Source organism: Aspergillus glaucus (assembly GCF_001890805.1).
Source record: "Aspergillus glaucus CBS 516.65 unplaced genomic scaffold ASPGLscaffold_4, whole genome shotgun sequence".
NCBI classification, from domain to species: Eukaryota; Fungi; Ascomycota; class Eurotiomycetes; order Eurotiales; family Aspergillaceae; genus Aspergillus; species Aspergillus glaucus.
The window spans coordinates 297,786-312,123 of NW_019170456.1; the positions used below are offsets into that span (position 1 = coordinate 297,786).

At 49.0% G+C, this 14,338-nt stretch overlaps 5 protein-coding genes across 5 annotated transcripts in view; 3 read left to right on the forward strand and 2 right to left on the reverse strand.

Moving 5' to 3' along the window:
• Positions 1-934: 934 nt before the first annotated feature.
• Positions 935-4,564, reverse strand: hmg1 (HMG-CoA reductase; the record flags this gene model as incomplete). Its single annotated transcript, XM_022540091.1, has 4 exons — positions 935-1,301; positions 1,360-3,737; positions 3,796-4,158; positions 4,223-4,564. The coding sequence occupies 4 exons, from the start codon at positions 4,562-4,564 to the stop codon at positions 935-937; spliced, it is 3,450 nt and encodes a 1,149-aa protein (XP_022403688.1).
• A 2,741-nt stretch (positions 4,565-7,305) lies between these two features.
• On the forward strand, positions 7,306-8,127 carry ASPGLDRAFT_95168 (uncharacterized protein; the record flags this gene model as incomplete). The annotated part of the gene is made up of 1 exon (XM_022550569.1): positions 7,306-8,127. A coding segment is annotated over one exon (822 nt), but the record flags the coding sequence as incomplete, so codon positions are not given.
• Positions 8,128-9,987: 1,860 nt separating this feature from the next.
• On the forward strand, positions 9,988-11,959 carry ASPGLDRAFT_64317 (adaptor protein NBP2; the record flags this gene model as incomplete). Its single annotated transcript, XM_022548757.1, has 2 exons — positions 9,988-11,075; positions 11,923-11,959. The coding sequence occupies 2 exons, from the start codon at positions 9,988-9,990 to the stop codon at positions 11,957-11,959; spliced, it is 1,125 nt and encodes a 374-aa protein (XP_022403690.1).
• Positions 11,960-12,413: 454 nt separating this feature from the next.
• On the forward strand, positions 12,414-13,103 carry ASPGLDRAFT_43478 (uncharacterized protein). Its single transcript, XM_022545826.1, has one exon. The coding sequence runs from the start codon at positions 12,431-12,433 to the stop codon at positions 12,785-12,787; it is 357 nt and encodes a 118-aa protein (XP_022403691.1). The 5' UTR covers positions 12,414-12,430; the 3' UTR covers positions 12,788-13,103.
• Positions 13,104-13,857: 754 nt separating this feature from the next.
• The window catches only part of ASPGLDRAFT_72356 (uncharacterized protein), a gene marked incomplete at both ends in the record, with an annotated part of 4,608 nt that continues 4,127 nt past the window's right edge, over positions 13,858-14,338 (reverse strand). The window contains 2 exons of the mRNA XM_022549608.1: positions 13,858-14,007; positions 14,146-14,285. Coding sequence (XP_022403692.1) covers positions 13,858-14,007; positions 14,146-14,285 — 290 coding nt within the window. The remainder of the gene's footprint in view (positions 14,008-14,145; positions 14,286-14,338) is intronic.

Consider the following 14,338-nt stretch of genomic DNA (forward strand, 5'->3'; position numbering starts at 1 on the left):
TCAATCTATCTCTTGCATTGCAATTCAGTAGATATCGATTCTTTCAGTTATCTCTATCTTTTCTCTTTTCTACATAATACTCCCACTCATGCCTTGCTCGTAGAGTACCCCTAGGAGTGAATATAGGAGTACCTGCCAAGAATACACGATACAAGTACAAGTTTAAAGTTGACAGTACATATGAGGAAACAAGCATCACAAATCAACATCTCTGCATGTGATACACATTCCAGAGTATCTAAACGCATGTACACAGCACATACAGAGTACACTGCCTACATACATAGGGAAGAGAACCTATCTATCCAAGACTGCAAGACTGCAGAAGACTCATGTGAAGACCGTATTACCGGAACGCATCCGTAATACCAGTCCCACCCGGAACTGCGGATAGATCAGGGGCAGCCAATCAGATCCCCCACGGCCGAGGCCCAGACCAGGCCGTCGGTGACGGTAATCTATCCGTACTGTAAATCCAATTTTAATACATACAAGTACTCTGCACTCTCTGCACTACTAGTATAGTACACTTATTATGGCATGGATTCGTAACTAGTCTGGCTAGATCTTTTATGTATGCAGTGGTATCTCGTCTGCATCTCATCATCATCCTCCTGCTTCCAAATCGACACAAAAAAGAAAGAAGAAAAAAAAAAAAAAAACAAAGAAACAGCAAGAAATGAAACAGCAACAATGAAGAAACGCATCTTCCTGTACTCCACGGATTAATACTCAGATATAAACAGCCCGACCAAGAGCATCATCATGACATGAACCGGTCAACAAATATACAAAAATGAGTCCTGCCGAAATTATGTGAAGAACGGAAAAAGGAAATTCGTCCGAGGATCAACGCCCCAGTATGGCAACCCGGCCAGGGACAGGGTCCATCATCATGTGGCGAAGGGGGAGGAAGAGAAATGAGGGATGTCGTCTATTTCGAATTCGTCATGGTCAATCCCCGAGCGGCTCCGACGGCGGCCGAGACTGGTGTTGCCGACCGCGTCGGTGCAGCGCTGGGTGCAGCGCTGGGTGCACCACTGCCACGGTTGTGGGCCATGTGGGCTCGCACGAGATGGCCCGCGGCCAGTGCAGAGCACAGACTCAGTTCTCCAGCGAGCACTGCGGCTCCCACAATCCGTGCCAACTGACGGGCGTTGTCACCGGGGCTCGTGGGGTGAGACCCGCGCACACCAAGCAGGTCAAGCATGGCCGACTGTCCTTCAAGGATAGTACCACCACCAATAGTTCCGACTTCAATGGAAGGCATCGAGACGGCGATTTGGAGGTTACCATCAAAACTAGTTTCAGTTAGCATTATGAACGGCTATAAGCAGGGAAAAGGGAAAAGAAGCTTACTTCTTCATGGTGGTGATACAGCTGCTGCTCTCAACGTTCTGTGCAGGGTCCTGACCGGTAGCCAAGAAGATGGCCGTGAGAATGTTGGACGCGTGGGCGTTGAAACCACCTAAGCTTCCGGCCATGGCACTACCAATAAGGTTCTTGCTAGTGTTCAGCTCGACCAACGCGTTGACATCGCTCTTGAGCACGCTGCGCACAACATCGCCAGGAATGATAGCCTCCGCCACAATGGACTTGCCACGGCCGTCGATCCAGTTGATGGCGGCAGACTTCTTGTCCGTACAGAAGTTACCAGAGACGGAGATGATAGCCATGTCGCTGAAGCCGCATTCGGTAGACATGATATTGAGTGCCTTTTCGACACCCTTGGAAATCATGTTCATACCCATAGCGTCACCAGTGGTGGTCTTGAACCGAATGTAGAGGTAGGTACCGGCAAGAGCAGTCTTCAGGTGCTGGAGACGAGCGAAGCGACTGGTTGAGTTGAAAGCGGTCTTGATGATGTTCGAGCCCTCCTCAGAGTCAATCCAAACCTTGGCAGCGGCCGCCCGAGCAAGAGTCGGGAAACCGACACAAGGACCACGAGTCATACCATCACCCGTAAGCACAGTAACGGCACCACCACCAGCGTTGATGGCCTTGGCTCCACGGCTGGTACTAGCGACCAGCACACCTTCAGTAGTGGCCATGGGAATAAAGTAGCTTTGACCGTCGATATTCAAGGGACCGGCAACACCAAGGGGCAAGGGCAAATAACCAATGACATTCTCACAGCATGCGCCGTGAACCAACGTGTAGTTGTAATGTTCATACGGGAGCTTGGAGGTTTCCAACGAGCTGGTGATAGAGGAAGTAGCCGGGGTTCGCGACACGACAGACCGACGAATCTTGACCGCCCGGGTGAAAGCATTGACGCGGCTCATGAGGTTCTCGTCTTCCATCGTCTTTTCCAGCGCATATCCAGGAATCTTACCGCGAAGCGAAAGTGCGACCAACTCTTCATCGGACATATGGGGAGCTTGCTTCTTCTTGAGCATGGCCTCACATTCCTCAGGGGTGCGCTTGGATTCACCTTGAACAGCATCGAATTCAGGGTAGGCCTTCTTAGGTTCCTCGACGATTTTCGGGGCAGCGGGAGCAGCTTCGGGCTCTTTGATGCTCCATCGTGCGGCGTTGAACAAATATCCATTCAGAATGATACTCAAGGTCAGAGCAGCAATGATCCACTTGCTGAAGATGGGGTCCTCGAGGCTCTTCAGCAAGCTCTCAATCACACGACCACCGACAGCGTCCAACAATTGATCCGTGTATTCGATGTCCAAGCCGCGGGTCTCCGGGGCAGCGTAGTGCACAGATGGGTATTCCAACTTGTACTTGATAGGCGAGATGACAGTCACAACGGTCTCCATCATCTGGCTCTTAGCCGAGACGTAGATAGAGTCGAGTCCGTTCTCTGCGACCTTGAAAGGATCAATCGGGGTTGGGCCTGCCAGGAAGTTGGAGACGCGCGACATGACGGGAAGACCGGTACTGTGACCAACGTTGCGGAACGGAATAGCAGACAGGTTCACCAAGTTTACCAAGACAAAACCGCCAACCATGAGGATCTTGAAGCGTCGCACACTGCTAGACTCGATCTTACGGCCAAAGACACCGTCACCAGCGTCACTGGTTCCCGATCCGGCCTGAGGCCAGTCATTGTTGGAAGCCACATTTTCCGCGACACGGTGGGTGATACCATCCTCTTCCAGGGCCTTGCGAAGGGCCACGTGACGCTTAATACGAGTAATCTCCAACTTGATGCAAAGGATCGTGGTGAAGAAAGTGAAGAGCAAGAGGCAGTCGAAGAACAGGATCCAGGCGGCGAGGAAGCAGAACTGTCGAAGGCCGCCCTGCACTCCCGACGCGGCACCGGCCACAAGGATGGCAATCTCAATAGCGTAGTCGCGAACAATCTCAAAGCCCTGCTCCTTGATGGCGGTCTGGATCGAATCTTGGATGGACCTAGGGGTGCTGGAGGTCGTCTGACCGCTACCGTTGGGCTGCGAAGCTGCACCGTTGGCCCGAGAGCTCTGCCGTCTGCCGTCTGCGGAAGCGTTGAGAACGGCCCTGGTGAGGATGATTGGCTTTTCGAAACCGATGGTAACGACGAGGAACGGAAGGCCTTCGGAAAGCAAGATCACGTTAATCGGGACTCCCAACTTTGTCGTGACCAAGAGACCGAACAGGAAGGCGAACGCGCCCGAGAACAGAACGGTTGCGCCCAACCAGAACTTCGAACCCAGGCGTCTCATGGAGACGAAGAGGGAGACGAAGCTCAAGTGCATGGACAAGTATCCCAGAGCCATAATCACAATGTCAATTGTTTCGGCGTGCTAAACAAAAGCATATCATTAGTAAAATCTCATACCCAAGAGCCAAGAGCGATAGTACCTTGATCAAGTCCACGAATGAGCCCCAAGCATCAACCAGCCAGAAACCGATGGCTTGGTAGGACCCCGCTGGGCCACGAGCAGCTCTCATGATCCATTTTTTCTGTTCCACCTCACCGGTGTCCGCGGAGGGGTCAGGGATCTCCTGCACCGCCTTCAAAAAGTCGGAAACCTGCTCGAACGGCACGGTAAAAGCCAAAGACGAGTCGTGGGAGAAGGGAGAGAAGAGGTTAGGCGTGAAGGGAACGGATTGAGCGGTGGCATTCGAAGGAACCGGGACATCGTGGGCGACGGGAGCGGGAGGGGCGGACTTGGAGGTGGAATCGGGGAAGATGAAGGTGGTCAACGCGAGGTGTTGAGCGACCTGTCATTGGCAAGAGTCAATATCCGTACAAAACAATGAGAATAGATTTAAATAGGGTGTATACCTTCTGGTCATTTGGCGACAACGCGTCCTCGACCTGCCACTTCCAGGAGGTACTCTCACCTAAGCGGAGACTCCTGCTACCCTGGAGGAGCAGGTCGACATCCACCTGACCCGCAAGATCCCTGGGATTCCTGACGGTATCGAAAAAGCTGCCTTCGAGAAGACCAACGTAGGTAGTACTAGCGAGGAGGGCAATGACCACGATGGTGTGGATGGGGTGCAAGCAGGCACGACGGGAAATGGCCTGCAAACCACCGGTAACCTGACGCTTCAACCAACCGGGTTCCGCGTCCCTGTCCTCTTGAGCCGGACGAAAGCTCCTCGTTAAAAACGAGGTAGCCATGTTGAATGTAGGGAAGAGAATTGAAGAGATTTTTGGACAGCTCTCTGGAATTAGCGGTATAGGGCGAGCTCGACCCTGTAGAGAGGAAACCGCCTGGAGGGGATCAAAGGACTTGAGAGAAACTCCCCTTTTCCTTTTTTTCCTGTCGTTCTGCTTTCAATTTCGAATCGAAGGACAGAACATGGGAAAAAATTTCGAGGAGAGAAAAGAAAAACAAAAAAACAAAGAGGGAACGGGGGGGCAGGACTAAAATAAATTAGAGATAGCTGCGATTTAGTCCTTGCACGCTATTTGACACTTGGAGACGATCAGAGCATACCTGGAGAGAACGGTGAGGATTTGCCACGCGACAGGAGAAATTGACCAGAGTATCGCACGAAAGGAATTCAATTCGATACACCTGAGGTTGTCTTCTTATTCTTCTCCTCTTTCTTCCAAGTATTTTCTCGTTTTCTTCCAGAACTTTTCTTCTGATTTTCGGCCACAACCCCCTGAGGGTAAAATCGGTAGCCTGGCCAGACGCGACGGATCAACGTAACCCCGACTTAAGCGCCGATCGGAGATATTCTCAAGGTTCGATATCTGACTGCGAGAGATGAGAGAAAGAGAGAGAAAAGTAGGTGAGGAGGTGAGGGGGCCACACAAAGAAATACTCCGTCCTCGAGTCTAAAAGATAAGACGTACTGCGGGGACCACAGAAAAAAAAACAAATAAATTAACCAAGGCCCGGATGGAGATTCAGTTCTGACCCAGTCTGCGTTGCAATTTCTACTACCATACTTGATGAGATCACTTTGTTTCCGTCACACAAAGACCGCCTTTTCAGCTGTAAGATCCGGTTCATACAGATAAAAGCTGAGCGAAGATCCTTGCATCAACTGTCTGCTGGCAAATCGAGGCTCTACCTTTACATCCGGGTCGAGTCCGTTCTCCGGGCACAGTCATACACTGCTATCTTCGTACAGAACACGGAGTATTACCACCACTTCTACTCTGGCAACTGCACATAGTAGATTCATCTCATCCACAATAAAACACACCCATTAGGTAACTTCAACCGATTAAATTGACCTTACCCACTCTTTGTCTCTCGGTAGACTCGGCCAGCTGCTCGGATTCGGCGGAAAATACGCGATATTGAAGCCATATCCACATTTTTCATCTAATCAATCAGTAAATCAATCAGTGACCCATCTTGCATTCCGGTGCTGGGACTTTTGTATGCGTACTTGTACGGACTTCGCTCGTCTATGGCGGAACCGGCCGATATATATACGGCGACGTTCGGATGCTCCTGTATCGGAATTGCCAGTGGCTCGTATTCGGCATCTTCGACGACAAAGCAGATATATTTGGATGTTATGTCGGGCAATAGGAAGCGATGTCATACCCGAGAATAATATCAAAGGCAAAAAGATCGTTGATTAGTAAAAGAGGAGTGGGATGTCAGAAAAGCTGCGGCTTGCATACATGTCAATAGTGCCCTAGTTATTCCTGCTTACTGATTCTCCATTGGGCGCGATTTGAATTACATCTGCAGGTCACCACATCTCAATCGTTGTCGGTGTCAGATCTAATTCTTCAGCGCCAGTAAGCAGCAAAAGATGACATATATAAGACTAATCGAAGCCCCGATCAATCACCGCAAGACTCTATCTGTTTCATCGCATCCACCCCAGCGCATCGCTCAGCCTCTCTGGCTCGGTTGTAGCCGCCATGACAGGACGATTCTATTATTTTATTTTCAGTCTTAAAACAAATACACAGGTGCATAGACGCCTGTGACACTATTTGCTTTTTTAATATTCCCATGCTGATAGGGGTATATTCACAAGGCAAGGCAAAGCGCTAACTGCCGGTCCCTGCAGAAGATCTCCTCAATAGGAACAATAAGAACTAAAAAAACAATAGAGATGAAGAAATCCTAGCCAGTGACTGTAAGCGCCGACCACATCTGAGATCCAGTCCAAACACCAAGAACAATAATAGCAAATCGCAAAAAAAAATCTCAATGAGATGCAAGGAACTCACCACAAGGTCTGACACAGTAACCGCATGAACCCGTCTCCATACACCATTCATTGGCCTTCAACGCTTCTTCTTCAAACGTGTTTACTCGGAGATTTTTCCTGTCATTGCTGCCACATGGAGACGTGTTATACTGACTGGTGCTGTTGGCGCCCAGAGGGGTATATTTTGTTACTCTTCTGCTACCCGTGAGGGTGCCACAGGGCGATTCACCCAGTCCAAATCCAGTTTTTTTTGTGCCTTTTTTCATTTCGGTTGAGACGCACAATAGCTTTAATGATTTTCGTCCGATGGGAGGATAAATAGAGACCGTTGGCCCTTGTTCTATTGTTTATTCTTTTTTCCAGTGGAGTTCTCCGGGTCGAGTCCATTGCCAGTGAATCACTCTTTTGCATTCCCTTTGCTGGTTATTGAGGATTTATTGTTGCCGTCTTTCGCCTTTCGTTCAATAAAGACTATTGTCTATTGTCTATTCTATTGTTTGTCAGACAAGGAAGAGCGTCAAGGGCATTATATAAGGATGTCCATTGTCGCTTGCTAGTTGCTATTTTGTTCTCTCGCTCTCTTTGATTTCAAACTACTTCTTGTTTATCCTCTCTCGAGAGATATCACAATCTTTGAAAGAAAAGCATCGTTCCCGCTGGTCGGTACGAATCTTATATAAAACGAACAAAATGCGCATCCCTACGAGCTGGAAGGTGTTGACCACCCTCCTCGCAACCACCGCCAATGCCCATTCCTGGATCGAACAGCTCATGGTTATCAACCCCAACAATGGCAGCTTCATCGGTACTCCAGGCTACCCCCGAGGCTACATCCCCCGCACATCGCCCGACTTCAACGACGACGCCATGACCTATCGACTTCCATCAAACGGGGTCAACCTTACAAAAGCTGACAAGATGTGCATGGATACCCAGACAAGTCCGGACGACCAAAAGCCTGACCTCCCACGTCTTCAGGCACGGCAGGGGTCCGCTATCGCTCTCAGATACCAGGAAAACGGCCATGTGACTGAACCCCAGAACCAAGAGGGAAAGCCCCCGAATCGCGGAACAGTCTATGTGTACGGCACGACCGAGCCCAGCGAAGATGATAGGATCATCGACATCCACAAGGTCTGGAATGAAGACGGCACCGGAGGCGACAAACGCGGAAAATTGTTGGCAACACGGCCCTATGACGACGGCCGATGCTATCAAATCAACGGTGGCGACATCTCGAAGGATCGCCAGGCCAAGTTCAAGCACACGGCAGATCAGTTGATGGGGACCAATTTGTGGTGCCAGACTGATATTAAACTGCCGGATGATGCGGAGGGTGGGAAACAGTACACGCTGTACTGGGTCTGGGACTGGCCTACTCTCCCTGGTGAGGACGAGAGCTTGCCTAATGGGAAGCCAGAGCTGTATACGACCTGCATGGACGTGGATGTTACTGGAAAAGCAGACACCAACACGAAGGTCCAGGCCAAGTACGATGATACACAGTCTCTTAACGATGCTTCCATTCCGGGTCAATTTGCAAAGCTCTTCTCTCCTGGTTCTGGTTCCGGCTCTGGTTCGCAGGGCGCCGCGAGCTCTTCTGTTGCTCAAAGCTCTGCTGTTGGCGCGAGCTCCGCCGCCGCCCCATCAGCCCAGCCATCGTCCAGTTCCCCAGTCCTTCCAGCAAGTTCTGCTGCCGCTCCCTCAGCCCAGCCATCAACGGATTTACCTGTTCATCCAGCAGCTGCAAGCTTTGCCGCCGTTCCTTCAGCCAACCTGTTCAACTCTCCAGATCGTCCAACTACTTCTTCGGCAGCGCTATCAGCTGGCCCATCTAGTTCTCCTGCAATGTTCGCGGCTCAACCGTCAAGTGCACCGGCGATGTTCGCAGCTCCATCCGCTTCGTCGTCCGTTCTTAACAAATACCAACAAACGGGGCCTTCATTCGTGACCCGGACGAAAACCGTGCACCAGACTCATTGCCCGAACTCATAAGTCGTCTTCTTGGTTTGAACAAAAATTGGTGTTAGTTGATGGTCTGCAAGGATAGATTGTAATACTTGGCAGTGCCTTTGGGTAGAGCAGGTCTCACCTTGTTTCTTTTTCTTTAGTTTGTTTCCTTGTGCTTTTGCTGTTTGTTAAACAATGACGTTCTTTGATGTAGCTAGACATGAATGATACGATTGACGAGCTTTGAATTTTTTTTTTTTTTTTTTTTTTTTCTGTAGCCTAGTATATAAGGAGGCTTTTCTCTGGGATTCAGTAACTAGTTAGTAGCAATAGACTCAAGCTGCCTCAGGCATAAAATACGACTCAGACTAGCGCCAAGGCACCGACACCTGAAACACGCTAGACGGCCGTGGAGAGTCACGTGAGTCACCTCGAGGAACGTCGAAAAGCTTCAACTGGCGACAACATCTTTATTTGTATCTTGTGAGAAACGACACTTACATACCAGATTCTGCAACTGCACTATCACCTACATTGTACCTTTCAGCTGAAGGACTTCCCTCAGCTCTCCCTCTTCAACGCCTCCGAACTGCGCCCCGTTGATCCTCTTCTCAATACTCATAATAATCTCCGGTAAGCCTCACGCTGGGCTCGCTGATATTTCCCTTCTTATATTAGCAAATAAGGGCGCTGTCTGTGTGTTTTTTTTCTTCGTTTTTATCTGTTTTTCTTTTTTGTTTTCTTCTTCTTCGGGGCCCCTCTTCTATTTCATCCCACTTTCTTCTGCTGTTTTTCTTCTTTTCTCTCTCCGTTCCCCTCTTCTTCTTTCTAATCCTCTCTTACATAACGGGCTCCTCTGACACTTTTCGTGCTGCTAAATTTAGAATACTACCCATCTGCCACTCGAACCTGACAAATCTCGACACAGATTCCTCTTCAGCGCAAAGAAACTGTCCGTCTTACTGCGTCTCGTTTCAGAATCACTGCACGAACGTCCCACGACCGATCCACCGGAGTCATAGTGAAGCCACTTATTTTCTTTCTTGAGAGCGCCCGGAGCTGCTGTTTATTGTTATTATTATCTTATCTTTGTTTCGCGACCATTTCGTTCTCAGCGCTGTCGCAGTCGTGGTCCCATACCAAATTTATTCGCGCCAGTTGTTTTTCGTATTGTTTTGGCAATTGGAAACGTCGCTCCTTTAACTCCACGCATTCCTTTCTTTTCCTGTCATTAGAGCTTGGTCTCTACATACTGCTTGGTTTTCTGTGGTGGACGCATCGTAATGCGAATCTAGGGGCGTCATTATCGTTGCCAGTGAACGAACGATCCCTAGCGTTGATTCTCCCTCGACTTTCTTTTGGACCTCGATCAATTGAGACAAATCTGGTTATATCCGGTCATCGTTTCTCCTACGCGCCATTCCTTTTGACGCACAAGATCCAATGACAACTACCACGACCATGACTCCTAGCTCGCCACCTCCTACGGAGCAGCAGCAGAGTCCAACGCACTTGACAACAACTCTGCAGCCAATTGTCACAGAGCGGCCGTCCAATCAGCGGTCGTCCTCCTACGCAAAGGATCGTCTATCCACGTTCTCGAACGTCTCCTACAATTCTCAAACCCGTTCGCGCCCCGGATCGCATGTTTTCCCGATATTCCATTCCAGTCTGCCGTATGCTCTGGTCCGCGACTTCGCATACCCTCCGATCCACCCTCTTCACTACGGGCCGCTGCCCCCTCACGCGTCCGCTGTGTCGACACCAGTGAGTGAACAGCGTCGCCTCTCGGATCCTCCCGCGCCTTGGGACAGCTCGCGCGGTCAATGGTCGACGCAGCCATGGACCACCGAAAACAGCTATGGACATCAACAACTCCCCGCAATGTCCTTTGGCGATGGTCCTCCGTACAGCGAAGATGAGGACTTGCATAGCCCTGTGTTCCGTCACCGGAAGAACAAGTCGACTGGAACCGTTTTGATTGGGAGGCGCGGTAGGAGCCCTGGGCGTAGTATCCCATCTCGCTACGTCGCGGATGACCCGGAGCGCGGAACGCTAGTTAGCATGAACGCGGACGGCAGTGAAACTTATTATGTGAATGGCGGAGATTCGTCAGACGACGGGCCGGGAGGCGAGTATATCACATATCCGGCGGATGAGAGCCACTATTCCCACTTGATGGCTGGCGATACAGATGTCAACCCGCAAAGCTACGAAGGAGATGCGGGCTTCGAGTCAGAGGACGACGACCCGTATGCCCGCGACTTCCAATTCGCAGTCGGGTGTCCTGACGAAGAAATGCACGGCAAGGCAGTGGCACTCTTCGACTTTACGAGGGAGCATGAGAACGAATTGCCGTTAGTCGAAGGCCAGGTGATCCTCGTCTCGTACCGACACGGACATGGCTGGCTTGTAGCGGAAGACCCAAAGTCTGGTGAGAGTGGCTTGGTTCCCGAGGAGTTTGTTCGGTTACTCCGGGACATTGAGGGTGGATTGACGTCTTTGAACGACGAATTTGAACCGGATACGACGGAGAACCAGAACGACGTGTACATCAGTCCGGAGTCGACGGAATCCCAGAATACGACTCCCACGCAACAGACTCCAGGAGAAACGGACAAGACTACCAATGGGGAGGAAGCTAAAGAAGACAACGGCAAGCAACCAGTCGTGGTTCCTGCCAGTGACAAGTCGGAGCAAGGAACTGGTTCCGCCCCTGCGGATGACAACAACGGTTCCCCGGAGAAGAAACCCGAAAACGAAAACCATGTCAGCCTTTCGACGAAGACATGAGAAACGCTTGCTTTTTGCACCCGTTTTGTTTATTTTATTTTGGATATAGCGAGACTATCTTGAGCTATACACACGGTTGTATGATGCTCTTTCCCCCGACGGGGGTTATACCACTGTTCAGTCTTCCACCAGCCTGGATAGTGTTTTACCATTCAATTGTTCCAAGGCAGGTCCTTGGGACTTACTTACAACTCCACAAACCGTGAGGGCTACACCCTCCGACAGATATTTAGGTGGTACAGAGGCAAAAGTCGCATGTTATATCCCCAAGTTTATTCATCTATCATACATAGGTCATGTCTGTTTCTGCCATCTCTTCTCTTCTGATTTATCTTCTTTTGCTTTTCTTTTGCCCTCTTCTTTTCTGTATATCCCTCAGCGTCGGCGTCAGTGTCATTACTATCTTCATTTTCGTCAGCATCATCATTGAACAAACTGTTAACTAGAATATAATGCCTATTCGATAATTAGACCTTTCATCACACATTATTGAGCATGACTGAACCAATAGCTGCAATATCACAACAGAAAAGAACGCCCGCTTGGCAAGCAAAAACAAAAAACAAAAAAACAAAAAAACATACAACAGCCGGGATTCGCTAGTGGTCCCCAACTACTAACCAGCCGGCGTGTGGCATAGGTCTGGTCAATACATAGTTCAGTGGGTACCTGCCGGGTGATTTAGAGGGTGATGCCGCTTTTTGGTCGCGTGACCGGAGTGAGCCTGGATGAGTGCACTATAGAGAGGGTGAGCCATCACCACAAGCATCGTAGTCGACAGTATTAGATAGTAGCAATCTGGAGAAAAGTATTTCTGAAGAAGCTCACTTCTTTTACTGATCATCATATTCCACATATTTACATCTGATATAACATGTTGTGCTCTGGTAAAACAATGATTATTTCAATGCGTTGGGATGCCTCTTTCTGATCTATCACAAATCACTCTATGGAAGAGTTAAACCCCGTAGTCGGCTGGCCACTACTCCTCAGAATTTCTGACAGTAGGATTTTTATTCTAATCTACCAGAATATCTTCTGTGTTCTATCCTATCTTTTGAAGCTAATAACCTGAGTCCCTACTGTTACTATCTGTTATTCTGTTGTTAGTATGGCTTCATCTTCACGGGCCAATCTCTTTACTCTAAGCCCAGCACTCTTCCAATCTGATGATAGTTTATCCTCATTCTCCCCCATCGCCGTCTTCAATGACTCCCCTTCCACCTCTCATACCTCCCATCGACCCCCCGAGAATACTCACATTGAAATCATTCATGGTGTTGAATATGTCCACTTTCAATCAAACTACTACAAGTCATTTCTTGACTGGTGGAAATACACACCAATTGGTCGAAAATGCATAAGTGGAAAGATTGATGAGAAGTTTCAACATCCCCATTGGAACAAATGTCATGGAGATCTTTGGAAACATTTTATTCAGCTTGCTGATGTCACGGGCTCGGAATAGTAGATATTAACGAACTGAATTTTTATCTAAACTCTTGTAGCCATCGACGAGAATATCGAGTCTGGGGAAGAAGAAGAAAAAGAAAATCTATCTAGGCGATGAACGGTCTTTATATACATTTGTGTGGTGCGGCTTAAGCCCTTGTTTGCCCATATTGCTTGCATGGCGTCGTTTGACATGTTGGTGCTGTTTGTCTGGCATTGAGCCGTCACAGCTGAAATCCATACAGGAAAGCCAGTTCTTCAATGCCAGGCCTGTGATAAAATCATTCAACATGGTATTTTCACAAAGAATGGTGCTTCGGAAATGAACAAGCATCCCATCCCATAAAGTCTTGGCCTCCCGTGGGACAGGATAAGACCCCCCCCGGGTGTCCCGAATTCCTACCCCACGGTCAGCCTACCAGCATCAACATACTAGCATTAACCAAATGGGTACCATAAGTGTCATGGGCTCGGAAACTAGTAGACAAAACGGATAATATTCATATCTAGACTAGGTAGCTGTTAACTACAATGCTCGATAGGATATCATAGGCACTATTCGGAGTGAATAGAGGAAGAACTCTGATTTAGATATCTATCTATCGTAGGGCCTCTTTTATAGACAATTTGGCGGCCATCAACTAAGTGCAAAAGGGAAGGTCGTTGCGAAAGAAGTTCAACGGGACAAAATGAATGTCAGGTATATAGTGCCTGCATGCCGGCTGCATAGCCGTAGTCCCCCGATCCTATCATCTCTCCTAATATCCTCCGTGGATATGGTGTATGGCGTAGATAGTCGGACATATCAATCAGTCTTTGGCGTATATACGGAAGTCAACAGTAGCCTATCGATGAGAATACCGAATCTAGAGAGGAGGAGGAAGAAGAAGAAGAAGAAGAAGAAGAAGAAGAAGAAGAAGAAGAAGAAGAAGAAGAAAGAAAGAGAGAAAGTATCTACCCATCGTGCGATCACATGTGGAAGGGCTAGGGCTCGTCGTTTGCTCATAATGCTCTATTGGCAGCGTTTGCCCGTGTTTGCCAACGACCAACGTCGACAGCCGTTGACCATCACATAAGTGATTATTGTTATGAAGGCGCCTTGTTGGAGAAGTCAAATATTAGAACCATACCTGATTGACATCCAATAACCATAGTGCTTGATGTAATAGCTGAGCATGATGGGCGGTACTCTGATGGCAGCCAGAGCACGTTCTGGCCATTCCAGGTGATCCATGTCTGATCAGTGTTCAAAGCATAGGTTTGATACTGAGGCATCTTGCATATATTTGTATTCTTCTGGGTACTTGATGTGCCATTCCACGGGAGAATTCCCATCTCAGTGCAAAAAAGTGAAGTAGTAGCGTCAAATGTCACAGAGTATCCTTGACCTTCAAAGGTTTGGAGACAGGCTCCGTTGCTGGCATCCCAGATCTTGATTGTGTCATCATAAGATCCAGCAGCAATGCAGGCACCATCGAATGAGAAGGCCACTGACCTGACCCAACCACCATGGCCTTCCAGGGTTTGCAGGCAGGCTCCATTGCTGGCATCCCAGATCTTGACTGTC